This window comes from Emys orbicularis, chromosome 5 (genome assembly GCF_028017835.1).
Source record: "Emys orbicularis isolate rEmyOrb1 chromosome 5, rEmyOrb1.hap1, whole genome shotgun sequence".
NCBI lineage: Eukaryota > Metazoa > Chordata > Testudines > Emydidae > Emys > Emys orbicularis.
Genome location: NC_088687.1, coordinates 78,449,335 through 78,468,663, shown reverse-complemented (window position 1 = coordinate 78,468,663; position 19,329 = coordinate 78,449,335). Strand labels below are relative to the sequence as shown.

Below are 19,329 nucleotides of genomic sequence, written 5' to 3'. Positions count from 1 at the left end.
TAATGATATGTTACCATTGTTTAACTTTCAGAATGCCAGATACGTTAACTGCTAATTCTGAAAGATGCTATAGTTAGATAAAACAGCTACAATGACAAGGAATGAACAAAAAATAAAATTTTCTCTAACCCCTACCTCACACTTTTCCTTTCCAAACACAATCTAGGCAAAAATATTATTGTGAAATGTCACCTGAGAATGAATCTCCTAAAATAATATCCTTTGGAGCAGAGAACTATAGTACACATAGTATGAAAAGTACGATGTCACTATAGATGAAAATCTCAACATCCTGGAATAATCTTCATTCCTGGTCCATTTTCTGTCCACTTGAAGAAATCACACTGTTTATCCTTCCCAAGGGGACACACAAAAAAGTTCTTTCCATTATTAGGCCCAATCTTCAATACTGTCCTCATAATGCAGCGTTTCCCATGATTGCAGAATGGAAACTGTAAGTCTGCCCACTGTAAAGAGAAATTATTAATTTACCGTGGGTGTTACTGTGTCTAATGGTCAAATTCGTTTTTATGGACCAATGACAAAAATTCAGACCTACAGGATAAGCCCTCCCACTCGATTCAGCCATGCAAGTGGCAATCAAAAAAAAAGCTCCCCTTAAAACTGCTTGTTTCATTTCTTAGAGTCAGGTAGTTTGACTTCCATAGCTATAACTGAAGTTACAGTAAATAACTTCAACTTGGTATTAAAATGCACCTTTCTTCTGAATGATGTGTTACAAATGAATTATTGTGTTATAAGTTCTTCTCAGTGGCCTGACAGTCACATGCGTAGATCAATAGGTCTAAGTTGCAATTTCCTCATTTTACTAAGAATAACGAAGGGAAGCAACTGCTGTTACTAATTAGACTTATGGCATTTGAGGGGGATCTTTCTTGGTCACATGGTCCTAAAGCCACTGACTTGAATGCACCAGTCCGCCCCACCCCATGTACAAACTGCAATAGAACAATGGGTCTAAATTCACCACACTCCGGAGGTGGTACACACATTTTCTTTACCCGAGTGATAGCCTCAAGTAACTGAGCATGTGAACTGGGAGTTATGTGCCTACCCTGCTAAGGCACTTTTGAAAATCCCATTAGGTAACTATCTGCACCTCACCTAAATACTTTTGAAATTCTGGCTCTTAGGAGCCTACGTCATGCTGAAAGTTAGTGGGACTTGGGTACTTTTGAAATTGTATCTAAGATAAAATTTCATTTTCCTATAGTGCTCAGATATAGAAGATTGCAAATATGCATACACAGTTATACTCTGATTCTTCACTACTACTACAAAGGAATTTTTTTTAATAGTTCAGTAGTAATTGAAATGTGTACAGGCAAGGTTTACACTCCAAGCTAGGGGTGTGATTCCCCTGCTCTCATTGAGCCATCACAAATATAAATAGCAGTGTAGCTGTGATGGTATGGGTGGTGGCTGCAGAGATATGGCTAAACCAGACCGAGCACATACCCTCTGCTGCCACCGCGGCTACACTGCTATTTATACTTGCACTAACTTGATGAGAGCCAGCATGAGTATATGTATGCGAGCAGGAGAAAGACACCTAGCAGATAGCATAGATGTAGCCAAAGTGGGATCTCCCTCAGACATTACTTTTGAATAATAGTAATTTTAAAACCTACAACAATCCAACCTTCCTCAGGTACAAAACAAAACAATTGGCCAGAATCGCATCCATTTTCCATGGCGTTTTTTTCTATTTAATAAATAGGAAAGTATATGAACTTGTGAACATTAGATATTAATGTAAGTATTATTCATACTTTCTAAAACATAAAAATATTTGAGAAAAAAGGACTTAGTTAAAGCAAAAAAGGGGGTTTTGACTGATGAATAATAGTTTTATTTGTTTCATTGGGAAGCTTAAAACTAAGGCCCGAGATCTTGTACTTACTTTGAAATAGTCACACTGAGTCCCTCTGGGTAGAGGACAAGTATAAAATTGTCTGCCCCTGTTTTCTCCCTCCTTTCTCACAACTCTGAGACTGCAGAGGCGGTTGTGTTTACTGCAGCGAGGACTGACCGCATTTAAGGTACAAATACCATCTGTCATGTTAACTCGATGTTCACTGTAATGACAGGTTACAAAATAACTCCTGCATAATATTAAAGGGATTACACCACCAACCCCCCCCCCCCCCAGACACTCCTGCTTGTAAAACAGGATTGTCAATAATGTACCTTTGCACAGAGTGACAGCTGGATAGAATTTTTCTAATCCACCCCTTTGGTTCTTTATATATAAAATGGATGGATTTCACTGACATTGAATGCTAAATTTAAACTTCTAAAAAAAAAAAAATGTAGTAAATTCCAATCTACATCTAGAAGCTGTCTTACCTCAGGGCTTTTACATATATACCAGTTTTCCCACTATGGATCGGATTTTATCTAGTTTAAGACATCCTGAATTTCAGCAGCAAGAAAGGTTACAGTTACCATCTTCTCTCAGTCTCTCATGCAATGGAAAACCATCACAAATAGCTTAGACAAGGATCTTTACCTACTTGTTCACTTTAGAGAAAATTTTCCACGCTCTTTGATCAAATCTACTGTAATGATCCCAATCATATTCCAACAAGGAACTGTCTAGCTGACTGAGCGGAAACTTCTCTTATAAAGCTGGTAGGGAAGCTTTGTTCTCCCCTACTGTTATTAAGAATAGTTGGAGATTGTATCTGAATTCAACACAGAAGGGCATATTTCTTAGTTACCTACAATTTAAATTAGGTGAGTTTTCTTTAACAGTGTTTTAGAGAAAAAAGGAATCTGTTTTTACAGGTACAGGTTACATGTCATGTTTGCGGAGTGGAACAGCCTTCCACTGGGGTGAAAATGTAAGAGATTCATTCATCTCTACCTTAAAGAACAAAAATCTGACCAGGAAATTTCAAGCATTTTATGCACAACACAAGTTATCTGCGTAACCTTGTGTTCCCATTACTTTTACCATGTCTCCCTTCTCTCCCTTGACCACCTCAGTTGCTTCCAATCTGGTTGCATTTTGTCCTATCAGGGTATGTGTTTGTTCAGAGCTCAGCCCACCATGTTTATTTTTAAATGGGTACATGTGAGGAACATCTACAAACATTCACTTTCCAACAGAGGTTCATGTTGGAACCTCTGGTTTGGAAGACTGGTGAAGATCACTGGTGAGCCTAATGGTCTCTTTGGATACAGTCACAGTAGTACAGAAGAACCTCTGACCTAACCCCATTTAAAATATGATTGTTGGCCAATTACTTTGCAATATTAAGGTAATGGGAATATACATATTTAAGCAAAAGGCAGAATTTACCTTTGGTATTTGGTCTATAACTCATTGTCATTTGCTCAATTTTTTAACGAGCTCTCAAGAAAAATTTCTTCCCCCTCCCTTTAGGAGGTGATAAGCCCCGTGTACTAAGTGCACATGTACTTGCAAATAGGAGAAGTCTGAGGCTAACAAATTCATTAACTTGTTTTCCCATTTTAAAAAAATAGTCAAAGATAACCCAGGAAGGAGGAAACACCACCTGGCAAACAAATAAGTTAAAAGGCGCTCTATCAACTTGACTTTTCATAATGAATTTTCTGCCTTCTGATGATGTGTTATAGATCTTTCAGCAAGGTAAAGTGAATGAAGTAAATTGCTAGTGCAGAAGATCATGGGACTGATCCTCAGCTGGGGTAAATCAGCATAGCTCCACTGACTCATCCATGCTGATTTACCACAGCTGAGTTCAGATAATTATCAGGCTGCATTGAAACTGACCAGATGCTAAAAGCTTGATTTTTTCCCCCCAGTGGGAATCTGGGTTGCTCTGCTCCTCTGAAGTCTGGACATAAGTGCTGTCAAATGCATAAAGTAAACAAACTGGAAGAGAAATATTTTCCCCATTCATTCATTTCCATTTTAGTAATCGTAGATATTTCTTTTAACTAGAGTAGGTCACAAATTTTCAAACAAGTGTGATTTTCAAATTGACTGCATCCCTTGAAGCTGTTCTGAAAAGTATTTATTATATGCTGTCCAGGAAAAATTAAACTGAATATGTGTGACAGAACAGGCCAATGTTTAACTTGTGCAATTTGAAGCAGGGTTTATGACCTTGTAGAACCATATTTATTTTTTTTTGGCAAGTGAATGTAATATAAAATACAATATAATATATAATATAATAATTTTGTCCATTCCCAAGGTAGCGGCAGCAGCAACAGCAGCCAAAAAACAAAATGAAAAAAAGAGGTCTTCAGAAGTAGTGTTTTTTGTTTTTTCCACAAGAATAAGTCACCCCCGGCAGGGATCAAAGATGGAATAACTCCATGGGAAGAAGAACTATCACTCCAACCTTCTCTTAAATTTGGTAGTGAATTTTAACAAAGGAGCTCAAAAGGCCCTTTCATGCCCATCACCGGATGGATTTCTCTAACCAGTTAGAACTGAGAATCTGGCTTTTAAATGTGCAAAATATAACGAAATAACTGCTGTGGCCTGATAATCTTTGCTATAAAATTAGTTCTCGTTTTAAAACAAAACATTGCCTAAATGATCATTTTAGGTTTTTTTAACCTAAGTAATATTGGAACCATTATACTTTTTAAATCATCCAGAATGAATGAATTCCTGCACTCCAAGGCAATTAAAGATATTTTCATTTTAGACAAAAGTCAGGTCCAAGGCCCAGTGGATGTTTGCACTGAATAATATAATTACAATCCAATTAACCAGAGATTACCAGGGAAAAATAGCACTGGTGGCTAGTTTTGTGACTGGTTCCAGTGTTTCTAGAGTAGCTCGTTTTCAGTTGCTGTTCAGGATACATTACTGCCACTAGTCAAAGGAAAATGAAACAAACCAAACCAAAGGAGTTTGAAATTTATACAATTCATTGAGTGGAAGTGCCACTGGAAGTATGTATTTTATTGGATGAATGTGTTCTGATTGTGCCCAATAGAATGCTGATGCTAATCAGAATGGGGCTGCACTGAAGTTATGTTCCTTAAACTGACGGTCTAGCAGCACTATGTAGTGTACCTAACCTGAAAATTAGAAAGAGAATATGATTTTTTTTTTTTAAGTCACAGTGTTTGTAAGCTACATTCATTTTTACCTGTGTGGGTCCTTTTATATAATATCCAAGTGCCAGAAACACTCTTGTGAGATACGGAGATTTCTTCCCAATTTTACTGGGAAGAAATCTCCCTATTTTACTGGACTATATAGTGATTACTTTTCTTTCTGGCCCACTTAGTGTTTAATTATTTAATTGTTCTGGAATGGCTCTCACGAGAGAGAGAGACCTACATAATAATAACCCATAGTCTGGTCCCCAAAAACGTGAAGATATTTCATCCCATCTCTTTCAACTACTATCACTATCATTTCTGGAAATGTCAGTGGAACGGAAGCAATACTTAAGTAAATACTGTTCAAAGTTCTCTCATTACAGTGTGATCACATACTGGGCTCTTGGATGTGGGAAGCACTGGTTCATCCACCAAGGCACCCAATCACATTGTTCCTGCAATGCTCGCCCACTAATTCCTGTCTCTTTGGAGACAAGGTTGCAGACAGTGAAACATGTTTGTGTCAGGCTTTGACATAAATGTATCAGAATCCGCAAACTCAGTGGTTCCCAGCCTTTAATGGTAATAGATTGGCACACTTTCATCATACCCTAATCCCCTTTTGCTGTCTCCTTTTTGTTTTTTTAATCTGTTCTTATTTTCTTCCTTTTCTGTGAATTTTTCCATTTTGGCTTTGTTCTCTCCCTCCCCAATCCCCCGACTCTCACTCAACTCTCTGACTTGCCTCATTTCCACGGAACACATTGTTCCATCTCCAGGCCAATGTCTCCCCCCGGGCTTTCCTCCCTTCTTCCCCTGAGCCTTCTGAAGTTACAGCAAGCACTTTTGATGTTGCTCAATCACACCAGCACAAGAGAAATAAGTGAACTGGCTTAGGTTCCTAAAGTAAAACATCAAAGGCCAAAACCAAATTTCCCCCCAAACACAGACTTACATTAATTTCCAGTTAGCAAATTTATTTTTATAGAAGGCTGATGGCACTTTATATGAAAAGCTTGTTTAAGTTTTGGAAAATAACATACCTATTTGACAAACTCACGTTACTTTTGAAATCTGAGGATGAATGATCAATCTTCTGTTTCTTCCTCACTGGATTAGAAGAATCAGCCTGATGGTGGGAGGGTGATGCTGTATTTACTGCAGTGAGTGAGTTTGCTGAATGAAATTCATACTTTTTCCCACTCCTCTGGCGGGTGTTATTCTGGCAATAGTTGTAGTTTCTTGGAGAGTCACAGTGAGAATTTCCATCTGGCGTTTGGCTATCACTTCTGTCATTTTTTAAGGGAGTGACTTTACTGCTGAGATCTGTCAAAACTAGAGTTGTCATTCCAAATGTGGTTTTCCTATTGACCTTTATTTCTGTGTTTGGCTTTCCAAAGCAGTTACAAGGGTACTTGACTAAGCTGCTATTAGAGGCTGTAGAATCTTTATCATTCTCTACCTTTGAAACTTGGAGAAAAAAATCTTGGTTATCCATTTGTGTGAAAGTTTGCCTATAGTTCATATATAAACTGCATGTATTAACATCCGCCATACATTTATATAGACTACTTCACAGATTAGATATACACAGGATTCATTCTCCTCCATCATAGAAGTTTAGCCATTTTTGGAGTCAAACATGGCAGCTGTTTAACAGCAGGTAACAGTACTACACAAGTGTAGAATACTGTTCACAACTGAAACTTCAGGGGAAAATTAATTATATAAAATTGAACAAAGGGGGGAAAAAAAGGACCAAGAATCTCAATGTCTATAAAGACAGGTGAATGATAAAGCCCTACATTGGAAAAGAAAACCCACTTTACATACTACTTTCTGCAACATGAAGAAAATTTGATTTAAACAGAAAATATGTAATTGAAATTTTGTAGATAAAGATGTTTCACTGAATTAACCAAATCCTCAAGTTCCAGACCTCAGTCTTTGATAACAGCTTAAGTGCTACATGATTGGAATGGGGAAGAGGTGGAGAAAAAGAAACAGAATAATCAGGATTTTGTTCTAAAGCCTTAGGCTACAATGCCTTTGTTGTACAGAGACTGCTGTAAGTTTTAGAAAATCAGGTGGGTGTATAAATAAAAAAAAAAAAGTTAATTGGCAAATCTGAGTTTGCAGACAGGTTTCAGGTTTCTCACACTGGGATTCTGGAGGAAAAGAACCAGCAAGCTCAGCCTCTGCTGGCAACAGAAATCTATGCTAGCTGCAGAGATAAACACTTTTCTTCCTTCCTGGCCTGGGGAAAGACATCTGTGCCAGCTAAACATGACATAGGAGTCAACGCATCTCACTCCCCAGTACAAAAAGACACCCTGAAGTAATAGCCTCCGTTAAAAAAAATAAATAAAAAGTATAGTAGAAACAAACATCAGCACTATGATTGAGATTTTCAAATCGACTAGGGAATTGTGTGTTAAAGTGCCCTAGTTGGTTTTGACAATCTATATGATCCTTTACACTTCTTGCACATATACATAGGAAGCATAAGCATAGTGTAGAGTAACAGATGCAAGTGTTTTTGAGGTAAAAAGGCACATGTGCCTGTGGTGTAAGCAGTCTTCCTTAAAAACACATTTGGTCTTATGATGCAGATTCTTAGAATACATGTAGCAACCAAAGGATTTTTGAGCTGGGTTCTTAACGTAGGCTGTTTTTCAGAGTTCCCTTTGTACACAGATCTCTTTTTCACCTGGAAGAATTGGGAAGGGCTCCTCGCCCCTGCCCCACTTAATGTCTCTATGCAGGCCTATGCAGTAGAGTTGGACTTGGGAAATGATGGAGCCCAGGGATATCTGCTCTCCACCTCACCATTCCCTGCCTGGTACACAGATTTCCAGACAAATCCAAGCAGGAGGTATTACAGTTCAGAGCTCTTTTCCCACACTCTCTTGGTCCCATCCACAGTTGCTACTGAGCAGTGTCAGGGAGATCTAGTCAAAAGCAGCATGGCCTAGTAGGAGGCACCCTGGCTGCAAGAGGGAGCTGGCAGAGCCAAGAGTCATCCCTACTCTGAACACAGTGGAGTTAAGCATGCACAGCACTTTGTAAAATTAGGCTATTAGTGAGCAAATATTACAGGATTCAAAGGGTCAAATAAGTTACCTCTTGGTGTTCTTGTGCAAAATCTATACCCGTGCACACAAGGTAATAATCGGATATGCAGTTAGTCATGTAAAAATAACCTGCAAGGTTATATTCTGGGTTGAAATTCACTGAAAATCTGGCCGTAAAGTTTGGTTTTAAAATTAAAACTAAGACTGGAGTTTGCAACAAAAACAAACAAACAAACAACAGATTCTCAATACCATTTTCTACAACATGACAATACTATAAACAGACTACAAAAGCAGCACACAAAAGCCATCATTACCTTCAGGCCTTGAAGTCAAACAAACATCACAGATCTTAGCAGAAGGTTTGTTTATTAGAGTGCAGATAGTACATGTCCACTCTTCTTCAGATTTCTGAGCTACATGTTCATTAGAACATGACCCCCTGCCATATGCCCAGCCAATTAGGCTATTTCTAGTTGGCAGTTTGCTGTGAAACAAAACAAAACGGAGTTAACCTTTTGTGAAGTTTCTTCCACAAATTGCCTTGAATCCAGCATGTATTGGGAGATGCAGGCCTGGAGAACAAGTGGTACCCAGGGCAACAGCTGCATATCATAGTTTGGATTAGTTAGACGATTCCTTTACCCAAAGGACAAATCCTCCTCAATGCTGAATAGGCCAATAAAAAAAAAAAAATAGTTCAAACTAAAATGGCATCTCAGAGGATCTCAAAGTGCTTTAACAGAGGTTAATTATTATATGCTATGTTATATATCATCATGCTATAGCCTTTTGCACCAGCAGCAATAAGCAATAGAGTATAGGGAGGCAGTATCCAGTAGTCCAATTGTTTTCCTTCCCCCCCACAGTATTCATCAACAATGAACCAAATGGGGAAATTAAAGCACAGAGAAGCTGACTTGAACAAGATCAATAGTGAACCAGTACTAGCATAGGGAATACAACCTTGATTTCACACTGAAATGGGAATCTAACACTTACAAATAATAAGCATAAGCATCTACTTACCTTTCATTGAAAAGGAAACAAAAATATTAAATATATAAATCAGTCTCGTACAATATCAGTTTTATGCATACGGCTGAAACAGGTTTGGTATTTAGGAACCTGTTCAGAATCAGAGCATTAAACAATCAAATCCACCATTTTTTTTGTCATAGCTGTAAATCCAGATACCACATTCCTGACTCCTGATTGACCTGCCAAGTTGTACAGGGATCTTAATTCATCTCCAGAAATCTGACATGCAACTGTTTTCATGATACATTACTATACTCTTTTGTTGGCACACTTCAGCACTATAGTGGTGGATGTGAAACAGTAACATGATTTCAAGGATTGGTATCCGTGATGGGATCCCCGGGGTGCAGCCTGGGACTGTGGGATCGCTCTATCCCCTTAACTGTCCAACCTGGGCTGTCTCTCACGATGTTTTGCTAGTGGCAAGCAGCAAGGCCCGCTGAGCTCTGCTACCATATTAAGCATGCCTAGGATTGTATTTTATAAATTTATCAATTTTGTGAGAGGTAAGAATTATTTACTTTTTAAAAGTTTCACCCTCTCTTTTTAAAGGTTTTATTAATGCTGGTTAAAAAAAATTCCATCAAAACTGACAAAAAAAACCTGGGTTTTTGGCTAAAAGTTTTTTGCAAAAGTGTCTTTCCAGAAAAAAAAACATAGGTTGATCAGAAAACAAATATTTAATCTAAAAATAATTTTTTTTAAATTTGGAAATGTTGCTGAGATGCCACTTGGAAGTTTTCGTTAGCTACTTCATGCCCCTTTCCACTGTGTTAGCCCAGCTCCCTGGACAGACTATATTTTCCATGATGCACCACGGCCAGGAACTTCCCTGATGCATCACCTCTCCTCTCCAAGAGGAGAGACCATATTGCATCATGGGACATGTAGTCAGACCAAGGAGCCTGGTTCATAGAGGAAAATGAAAGCATGAGGCACCCTAACTATGTATTGTATGGCGGGCCATGAATGCTCACTAAATTGGGGGCTGGGGTGTTGGAGGGGGGTGAGAGCTCTGGGGTGGGGCCAGAAATAATGAGTTCAGGGTGTGGGAGGGGGCTCTGGGCTGGGGCAGGGAGTTGGGGTGTGGGATCTCCAGCTGGGGGTACGGGCTCTGGGGTGGGGATGGGGATGAGGGGTTGGGAGTGCAGGAGGGTGCTCCGGGCTAGGACCAAGGGGTTCGGAGGGAGGGAGGGGGGTCAGGGGTGCAGACTCCAGGTGGCGCTTATTTCAAGCAGCTCCCGGAAGCAGCGGCACGTCCCCCCTCCGGCTCCAACATGGAGGCACAGCCAGGTGGCTCGGCGTGCTGCCCCATCCACAGGTGCTGCCCCTGTAGCTCCCACTGGTTGTGGTTCCCAGCCAATGGGAGCTGTGGGACAACACCTGGGGTGGGGGCAGCGTGTGGAGCCCCCTGGCTGCCCCTATGCGTAGGAGCCGGAGGGCGGATATGCCGCTGCTCCCGGGAGCCATGCAGAGCGGGGCAAGACCCCGGCTGGAGCGCTAGATCAGGGCAAGCCCCCAGACCTCGCTCCCTGGCAGGAGCTCGAGGGCTGGATTAAAATGTCTGATGGGCCGGATGCGGCCCCCGGGCTGTTGTTTGCCCATCCCTGCTCAAAGGGCTAGATCCAAAAAGGGGATTTAGACTCGACATTGCAATATTTAACATTTAGGCACCCTGCTGCCTAGCGGAATCCACGGCCTCGAGGCAGGCATGCTCCCTGTACCATGCATTGAGAGAGTCATGCACCTAAGAATGGCATCCACAAAAACCAGCCAGATGAGTGGGGAGCTGCCTAACCTAGCCAATAGGAAATGCCAAGGAAAGGGGTGGGTATTAAGTCCCACCCCTCAAAGAGTTTTATGTACCTATGTCTGGGTTGGAGGGAGGTGCCTATCTCTTCATGGAATTTACAGCCATGAACCCTCTCCTGGAGTTAGGTACCTAATTGCTTTCTCGCAAAAAACAACGGTGCTGGTAGTGGTGGTGGCTTATTATTTTTGCACAGAACTGTGTATTTCTTGTGCAATTAGGTAAAGAGCAATGATTTTAGAATCCTGGGCAAAGGGTGTTATGTGTTACACTATTCATGTGTCCCTTGAAGAGGTAAACTGTGGGCCCAGAACACCCACACAGTTTGAGCTCTGGAAGAAGATGTGTTTAAGCTACAGGGGGAAGTCTGAAGGGTCAGCACCCTTCCAGGGGTGGGCAGCTGGCTGTATGATTGTGGCTCTCATAAGCGGGTGCTGGACACAGGGTCTGCATCCCAAGAGTGTGTCTAAGGACCCCAAGACAAGAGCAGTGCCTGGACTCTGTTCAGACTACTGAGGCTTAAAACACCCAGGGATTCAGCAGTTGGATCCCCTCACAGCAGTCTGGTGAGTGGCCAAGACGGGTGCTTGACTGGATCTGTGACAGCTCTAGGTATGAAGACTGCTTAGTAATCTAAAATATTTTTATTCTTAGTTGACTGGAATTTTGTCATTTCATTATCTTAAAGATTGAAGACTTGCTTGGATTTGATAACATAAAGAACATTTAATAGAATTCCTTTAAGTCTTTAGGATACTTTAATCAGACTGTCACCTGCAACAAGTCACAATGCTCCCTTCTGGCCTTAAAAATCAGAGCATCTTGAAGCAGTAAATCAGCCTTTTCATAAAATCCTTGACACTTGAAATAAGTGCGTTTTCATTCTGGGAAAGGTATTGTCTAATAGAAAACACAAAGCAATGGAACATACTGTGCTCTGACACTTGAATAACAATAGTGCTGGGAGAAAAGGGAGATTATTTTGGTCTATGGCTACCTTTACCAGATAGCTTTTTCAAATGAGAAATTATATTGTTTCTTTTACTGTTTCCTTAAAAGCACAATATTGTACAGCTTCACTTTTACTGTTGTCTGTGAGTTCTAGCATACCAGTCTGTTCTAGGAGGGGGTGAGAAAAAAGCAGATTTTTTTCTGTATCATTCTCTGTTTACTTGACAACACAGAACACCACTCTCACCCCAGCCTGCTGCTAGTGACTTCTCATTATAACCCTCTTCCCCCATATTTTCAGAAAGTTATCAGCATGTGAAAAATATTTATCCTATAGGCTGAAATTTTCTTTGTTTGATCTGTGATCAAAGGTTTAAAAAAACCCAAACAAACCTTTAGCAAAATTCCTTCAGCTATTTGAGTTATAATTGCCTGAGAAGAAGATGATGGTGGAGGGGATTTAAATGTTCTCTAATCTTAGCTACAATTTTTATTTTAATGAAGTCTTGGGTAAAATTTTCAAAAGTTTCTTAGGCACTAAGGAACTGAAGGCTCAATGAAAATGAGGCACTTGAAAATTGTATCCCTTGCTCCTCTGTGATATCAATGTATTTTCTCCCTTCCCAACTTTCCAAGCAGAAAGACTGAGGCTAGCACAATTGTCTAAGCCTGAAAATGTCTCAATGGCACACACAGAGTAAAATCCTCCCAAAACTTGTGAGGAGAAAATCAAAAGTTTGATTAAAATAATAAGTAGATTCCCATGATTTGACAAGGACTGCAAAATTTTGTTCCATTATAATATGTTGCAAATTCAATTTTCATTTAAAATATAAGTTTCTATAATTTTATTCATTATAACTATAAAGCCAAAACAAATTACGTAGACATGCTGTTGCCCGGTTCATTCACTTTTATACATCACAGCCAACCAATAGCAACATCAATGATGTGAATTAATTCCCTTTCTATCCTGTTCAACTCAACAGCGTGTAAATCGCAAAGGCTAACTAGGAACATTTAGCTGGTAACAGTAAGAAGATGGACCAGGATTTTCAAAATTGAGGAGTAACTTTGGGTGCCCAACTCGATTCACTTTAAAAATGGCCCGAATTGCAGAAATGTAGATGCTCAGCATTTCCTAGAAATCCAGCCTCTGTAAAATGTCAAGTTTGGCAAGAAGAGTTTATGATCTAAAATCCTGATCCTCAAAGACTTACAGAAGTGCTTAGCTTTACACAAGTAACCCCAGTGGGATCAACAGGACTGATATGTATAAAGTTAAGCACCTGCTTATGTATTTGCAGGATCTGGATCTAATTTAAGACAAGATGACACAAATGAGTAAAAGATGATTGATGGACAATTAGAGCGAGAGTAAGGAAAACTTATAAATTCACATAGTTATGTAAATCCACATTATGTAGGCTAACAATTGATGGTTCAAATAATTTTAAAAGGTTTGAATAGGGTATTTTGAATTGGAATTTAGCCAATAATTGAAACGGTGTGGAATTTAGTCAACAACTATGTTGACATACAAATAGGAATTGAATTCAGCTCACTCTCTTAGCTGAGCTAGTGCTGCAGTGCTCACAAGAAAAAAAACAATAAAAGCTCCTTTTTGTCAGTAAAGGCAGCATACAGAGTTTTGAATACACACAGGGAGCAGTTCTATTCAGCACTTTTCAGAGTAGGGCCACACTTTAAAGGGTTATAAAGCAAATGCCATACCTAACATCAACAAGCTGAGGTTTATCCTTTTGACACTGAGGACAGAAGTATGTCATCCTGTTATTCTCTCCTAAACGACAAACCGTGATCTTTCCACTGCACTGACCACAGTTAGGGCGTTTGTACACCTTGTAATGTTTGTAGAGTGCTGATCCTGTTTTGCGGCACTGAAATAGAACATTTTTATAATGCGATTAGAAAGAGATTTGATCCAATGCAAGACATCTGCATATAAAGAGAGAGAGCACACACACAAACTGACAACTTTGCAGCTAAATAAATTACACAGATAATTAAGAATGGCCATGTCAAGGTTGTATCCCCACTTTGAACTTTAGGGTACAAGTGTGGGGGCCTGCATGAGGACTTCTAAGCTTAATTACCAGCTTAGTTCTGGTCCGCTGCCACCATTCCCTTCCCTGGGAAGCTTTGAGAAACTTTTCACCAATTCCCTGGTGAATACAGATCCAAACTCCTTGGATCTTAAAACAAGGAGAAATTGACCCTTCCCCCCTCCTTCCTTTCACCAACTCCTGGTGAATACAGATCCAAACTCCTTGGATCTAAAAACAAGGAAAAATCAATCAGGTTCTTAAAAAGAAGGCTTTTAATTAAAGAAAAAGGTAAAAATCATCTCTGTAAAATCAGTATGGAAAATAACTTTACAGGGTAATCAAACTTAAAGAGCTCAGAGGACCCCCCCTCTGTCTTAGGTTCAAAGTACAGCAAACAAAGATAAACACTCTAGTAAAAGGTACATTTACAAGTTGAGAAAACAAAGTAAAACTAAGACGCCTTGCCTGGCTTTTTACTTACAAGTTTGAAATATGAGAGACTTGTTTAGAAAGATGGGGAGAACCTGGATTGATGTCTGGTCCCTCTCAGTCCCAAGAGCGAACAACCCCTTAAACAAAGAGCACACCAAAGCCTCCCCCCCCCCCCCAAGATTTGAAAGTATCTTGTCCCCTTATTGGTCCTTTGGGTCAGGTGTCAGCCAGGTTACCCGAGCTTCTTAACCCTTTACAGGTAAAAGGATTTTGGAGTCTCTGGCCAGGAGGGATTTTATAGTACTGTACACAGGAGAGCTGTTACCCTTCCCTTTATAGTTATGACAGGCCATATTCATCTATTGTCTTTGCATCCGATTCAAACATGAATACCACTTCATTCAAATATTCATAATTCAATTCTTCTTGGATTTCTGTTCTACATTTAGAATTATGTTCTCATTACCAGCCAGTTCCCACTCCTGACATGTACTTTGGGGTGTATGGGGTGGCTAGGGAGGGGTAGTACCTCTGATGGGGGGACTTGTCGTACCCCTTCAGGGGTAGTCCATCCACTTTGGTCCCCACCTGTCACTCAGCTCTCACCTGTGGCTCCAAGTAGCTGCAGCATGCGCAGCAGCCACACGCCGGGCAATGGCTTCGACAGGCCGGCCAAACCAGGTGAGTGTAACTGATGGGATTCAAACCCTCAGTGAATTAGGGATATGCCTACCCCGCATGCAACATCAGCTCCGGCGGACTGGGCGAAAGAGATCACTAAGATCCAATGGCCAAGAAGGCGGTTTTGCAATGCTTTGTGGAAAGCGAGGGGCTTGACAAGGCACAAAAGACGTCAAGGCCATCCACTGCAACCAAAGAAGTTACCAGTTGTGACGATTTTTCGTACCATTGGTGTCTGGCTTCTAAGGTCGAGAGAGTGGGATTGCTCCTGTGCGACGGCTCTACCACTTAAAAAGCTTCACGCACAGGTCCTGTGCAAATCATCAAACATTATCATCATACCACCCAAGTCCTGCGGCAATGGGGGAGGGGCAAAGCGACAGGTGGAGGTTACCACTGGGAGTCGTAGTCCCAATCCTGCACGCAGGAGGTCTGTGGATAGGTGGCCGTCCAGCTCTGTACTTGGGGCAGCAGAGTTGCCCGGCAGCATCCCAGGCGTCTGAGCAGCCCTCTTCAGGACAGCACTGCTCACCCTAGTAAGGGAGGGGCCTAGAAAAGGTGGCCTAAAAATTGCCTGCCCTACAATAACAACTGGCCAGCAAGCCGCGGCTGGCAGTTCAACCCAATCTGCGGCCGAAACCAAAAGAAAAATTTGAGAAAACTTACCATTGGTGTATGAAATGTTCGTACCCTCATGGATCGAGAAGCTGTTGCAAGACCTGAGAGAAGGACAGCTCTCATTGCTCGAGAACTAGTCCGGTATAACATCGATATAGCGGCATTAAGTGAAACAAGATTGCCTGGGGAAGGTTTCTTGAGTAAACCAGGAGGTGGTTACACCTTCTTCTGGAAGGGTAAGACTGAGACAGAGGATGGAATACATGGAGTTAGTCTGGCAATAAAAACCTTATTGATGCATCAACTCCCAGACCTTCCAGTGGGTATCAATGAAAGATTGCTGAAGCTACGCTTCCCACTAAATGCCAAACGTCATGTCACCATCATCAGTGCACATGCACCCACTTTAACATGCTCTGACAACTCAAAGGAACAATTCTATGAAGATCTCGACAGATTGATCAAAGCCACACCTGTAACAGACAAACTACTCCTACTTGGAGATTTCAATGCCCGAGTCGGGGCTGACAGCGAGAACTGGAAAGGAGTAATCGGGCCACATGGTGTAGGCAAAATGAACAGCAATGGACTACTCCTTTTGAGTCTTTGTTCTGAAAATGACCTACCATTACTAACTCTGTTCCGACAAGCGGACAAATACAAAACGACGTGGATGCACCCTAGGTCCAAACAGTGGCATCTGATAGATTATGCCATTGTTAGAAGGCGAGACATCCGAGACGTACTGATTACTAGAGTAATGCGAGGTGCAGAGTGCTGGACAGATCACAGATTAGTCAGGACGTCTCTTCAACTCTACATCGTTCCTTCTCGGCACAGACGCCCTAAGCATGTGCGACCTGCTTTCAATATAGCCAAACTGAAGGATGCTCAATGTTTCAACAAATTCCAGAAGAGTCTTGATGACAAACTGACATCCCACGGACAATTGATCGGTACTGTAACCGAAAAGTGGGACCAGTTCAAGCAGATAGTGACTGACACAGCAATAACATCTCTTGGACCAAAGAAAAGAACACATCAGGATTGGTTTGATGAGAACCAAGAAGAAATATGCTCAGCACTGGAAGTAAAGAGAAAAGCTTTTATCGAATGGCAGAATGATCCCTCCTCAGTCTCTAAACGGGGCCATTTCAAGTACCTTCAGAGCAAAACACAGAAAGACCTCCGTCAGATACAAGACAACTGGTGGGAGAGCAAAGCCAAAGAAATTGAGCACTATGCTGAGACCCACAACTTAAAGATGTTCTTCAGTGCTATTAAGACTGTCTATGGACCTTCTAAACCAAGGACCACCCCATTGCTCTCAGACAACACAACGATGATTAAAGATAAAGAAGGCATCAACGAAAGATGGTGAGAACACTTTAGCAACCTTCTCAATAGACCATCAACCGTGAATAATATTGTCCTCAATGAAATTCCACAACAACCTGCTCTGACAGATCTTGACTTTCCGCCTACTATAGATGAGATTAAGAAAGCTATTAGCCAGAAGAGTTCAGGGAAAGCTCCTGGAAAAGATGGGATTCCAGCAGAGATATACAAAGCAGCAGGTCCAGCAGCACTAGCAGCGTTCCACAGTGTGATCATCAACATCTGGGAGGATGAAAACATACCACAGGACCTCCGCGATGCTACTATTGTCTCTCTTTTCAAGAACAAAGGCAGCAAAGCAGAATGTGGAAACTATAGAGGCATATCCCTCCTCTCCGTTGGAGGGAAGATCATCGCCTGCATCATCTTGAACCGCCTAATAGCCAGTATTTCTGAGGCAAATCTACTTGAAAGTCAATGTGGTTTTCGACCTGGCCGGAGCACAGTCGACATGGTGTTTGCTGTCAGACAAATACAAGAGAAGTGCATTGAACAGAACATGCACCTGCATGCTGTCTTCATAGATCTGACAAAGGCGTTTGATACTGTCAACAGGGAAGCCCTTTGGACCATTCTAACACGACTTGGCTGCCCAAGAAAATTTGCCCAGATTATTCACCTTTTTCATGACAGCATGACAGGCGAAGTATTGTCTGATGTAGCCACATCAGCCCCCTTTAACATCACCAACGGCGTGAAACAAGGATGTATTCTCGCTCCTGTCCTATTTAACCTGTTCTTTGCATGTGTCCTTAACCATGCAACGAAAGATATGGACCGAGGTATATACTTGAAATACCAACATGATGGTTCACTTTTTGACCTCCGTCGCCTGAATGCAAAGACTAAGACAGTGCAGAAACTCCTTCTTGAGGCACTATTTGCTGACAACTGTGCCCTCATGGCTCACACTGAAAATGATCTTCAGCACATTGTCAACAAGTTTGCTGAGGCCTCGCAACTTTTCGGACTAACTATCAGCCTCAGAAAGACAGAAGTTCTCCATCATCTTGCACCTGGATCAAATGCTTCTGTCCCGAGTATCTCCATTGACGGCACTCAGCTGAAAGTAGTGGAGAACTTTAAATACCTGAGTAGTGCCATATCCAGTGATGGATCACTGGATAATGAGATCAACGCACGAATATCCAAAGCAAGCCAGGCACTTGGCTGTGTGCGTGTCAAAATTTTAAATCACCACAACATCCGGATGTCAACAAAACTGCTTGTGTACAGAGCTGTTGTTCTTTCATCTCTTTTGTACGGGTGCGAAACATGGACACTATATAGGCGTCACATCAAGCAGCTCGAAGCATTTCACATGCACTGCCTCCGCAACATCATGAAGATCCGCTGGCAAGACAAAGTGCCCAATCTCAAGGTCCTCGAGAGAGCCCAGATGACAAGCATCGAAATGATGATCATGAAGTCACAGCTATGTTGGACCGGTCATGTCAGCTGCATGGATGCCAACAGAATCCCCCGCCAGCTTCTGTATGGTGAGCTCTCCCAGGGCATCCGGCATATAGGTCGTCCACGGAAACGTTACAAGGACATCATCAAAGCTAATCTGCACTACAGCAGTATCAAACCTAGGGACCTTGAGGACGCTGCCAGCGACAGAACACAGTGGCGTGCAACAGTCAGAAATACCTGCATCGCCTCTGAGGAAGACCGCTGCCGGCGTCTACAAGAGGCACGCGAACGACGTCACAGAGCATCAGCAGCGCACAATCCATTGACCGCGAACTTCCCATGCACCATCTGCAGCAAAATGTGCACCTCTAGAATTGGCTTGTACAGTCATCAGAGGGCACACCATGACACCAATTGATGACCTGCACAGATTTTGTCATCATCGGATCAATGGACTACCAAGAAGACCGACCAGCCAGTTCTTTCTGTAATTTGTAGCATTTGTTTAAATACTTGCGCTCCTTCCTATTTTAGTAATGTTTTTAAGAATACCCAACAATGTTTGTGTACACAAATCAGGACCCAAAATATTTGCATCATAGATTCATAGACTCTAGGACTGGAAGGGACCTTGAGAGGTCATCGAGTCCAGTCCCCTGCCCTCATGGAAGGACCAAATACTGTCTAGACCATTCCTGATAGACATTTATCTAACCTACTCTTAAATATCTCCAGAGATGGAGATTCCACAACCTCCCGA

The 19,329-nt window shown here is 41.6% G+C and overlaps 1 protein-coding gene across 1 annotated transcript in view; it reads right to left on the bottom strand.

Annotated features, from left to right (window-relative positions):
- Positions 1–284: 284 nt before the first annotated feature.
- Positions 285–19,329, bottom strand: part of NEIL3 (nei like DNA glycosylase 3) — a 40,559-nt gene continuing 21,514 nt past the window's right edge. The window contains exons 6-10 of the mRNA XM_065405543.1: positions 13,690–13,856; positions 8,471–8,640; positions 6,123–6,549; positions 1,925–2,099; positions 285–467 (exon numbers count right to left, since the gene is read on the bottom strand). Of these exons, the coding sequence (XP_065261615.1) occupies positions 285–467; positions 1,925–2,099; positions 6,123–6,549; positions 8,471–8,640; positions 13,690–13,856 (1,122 nt within the window). The remainder of the gene's footprint in view (positions 468–1,924; positions 2,100–6,122; positions 6,550–8,470; positions 8,641–13,689; positions 13,857–19,329) is intronic.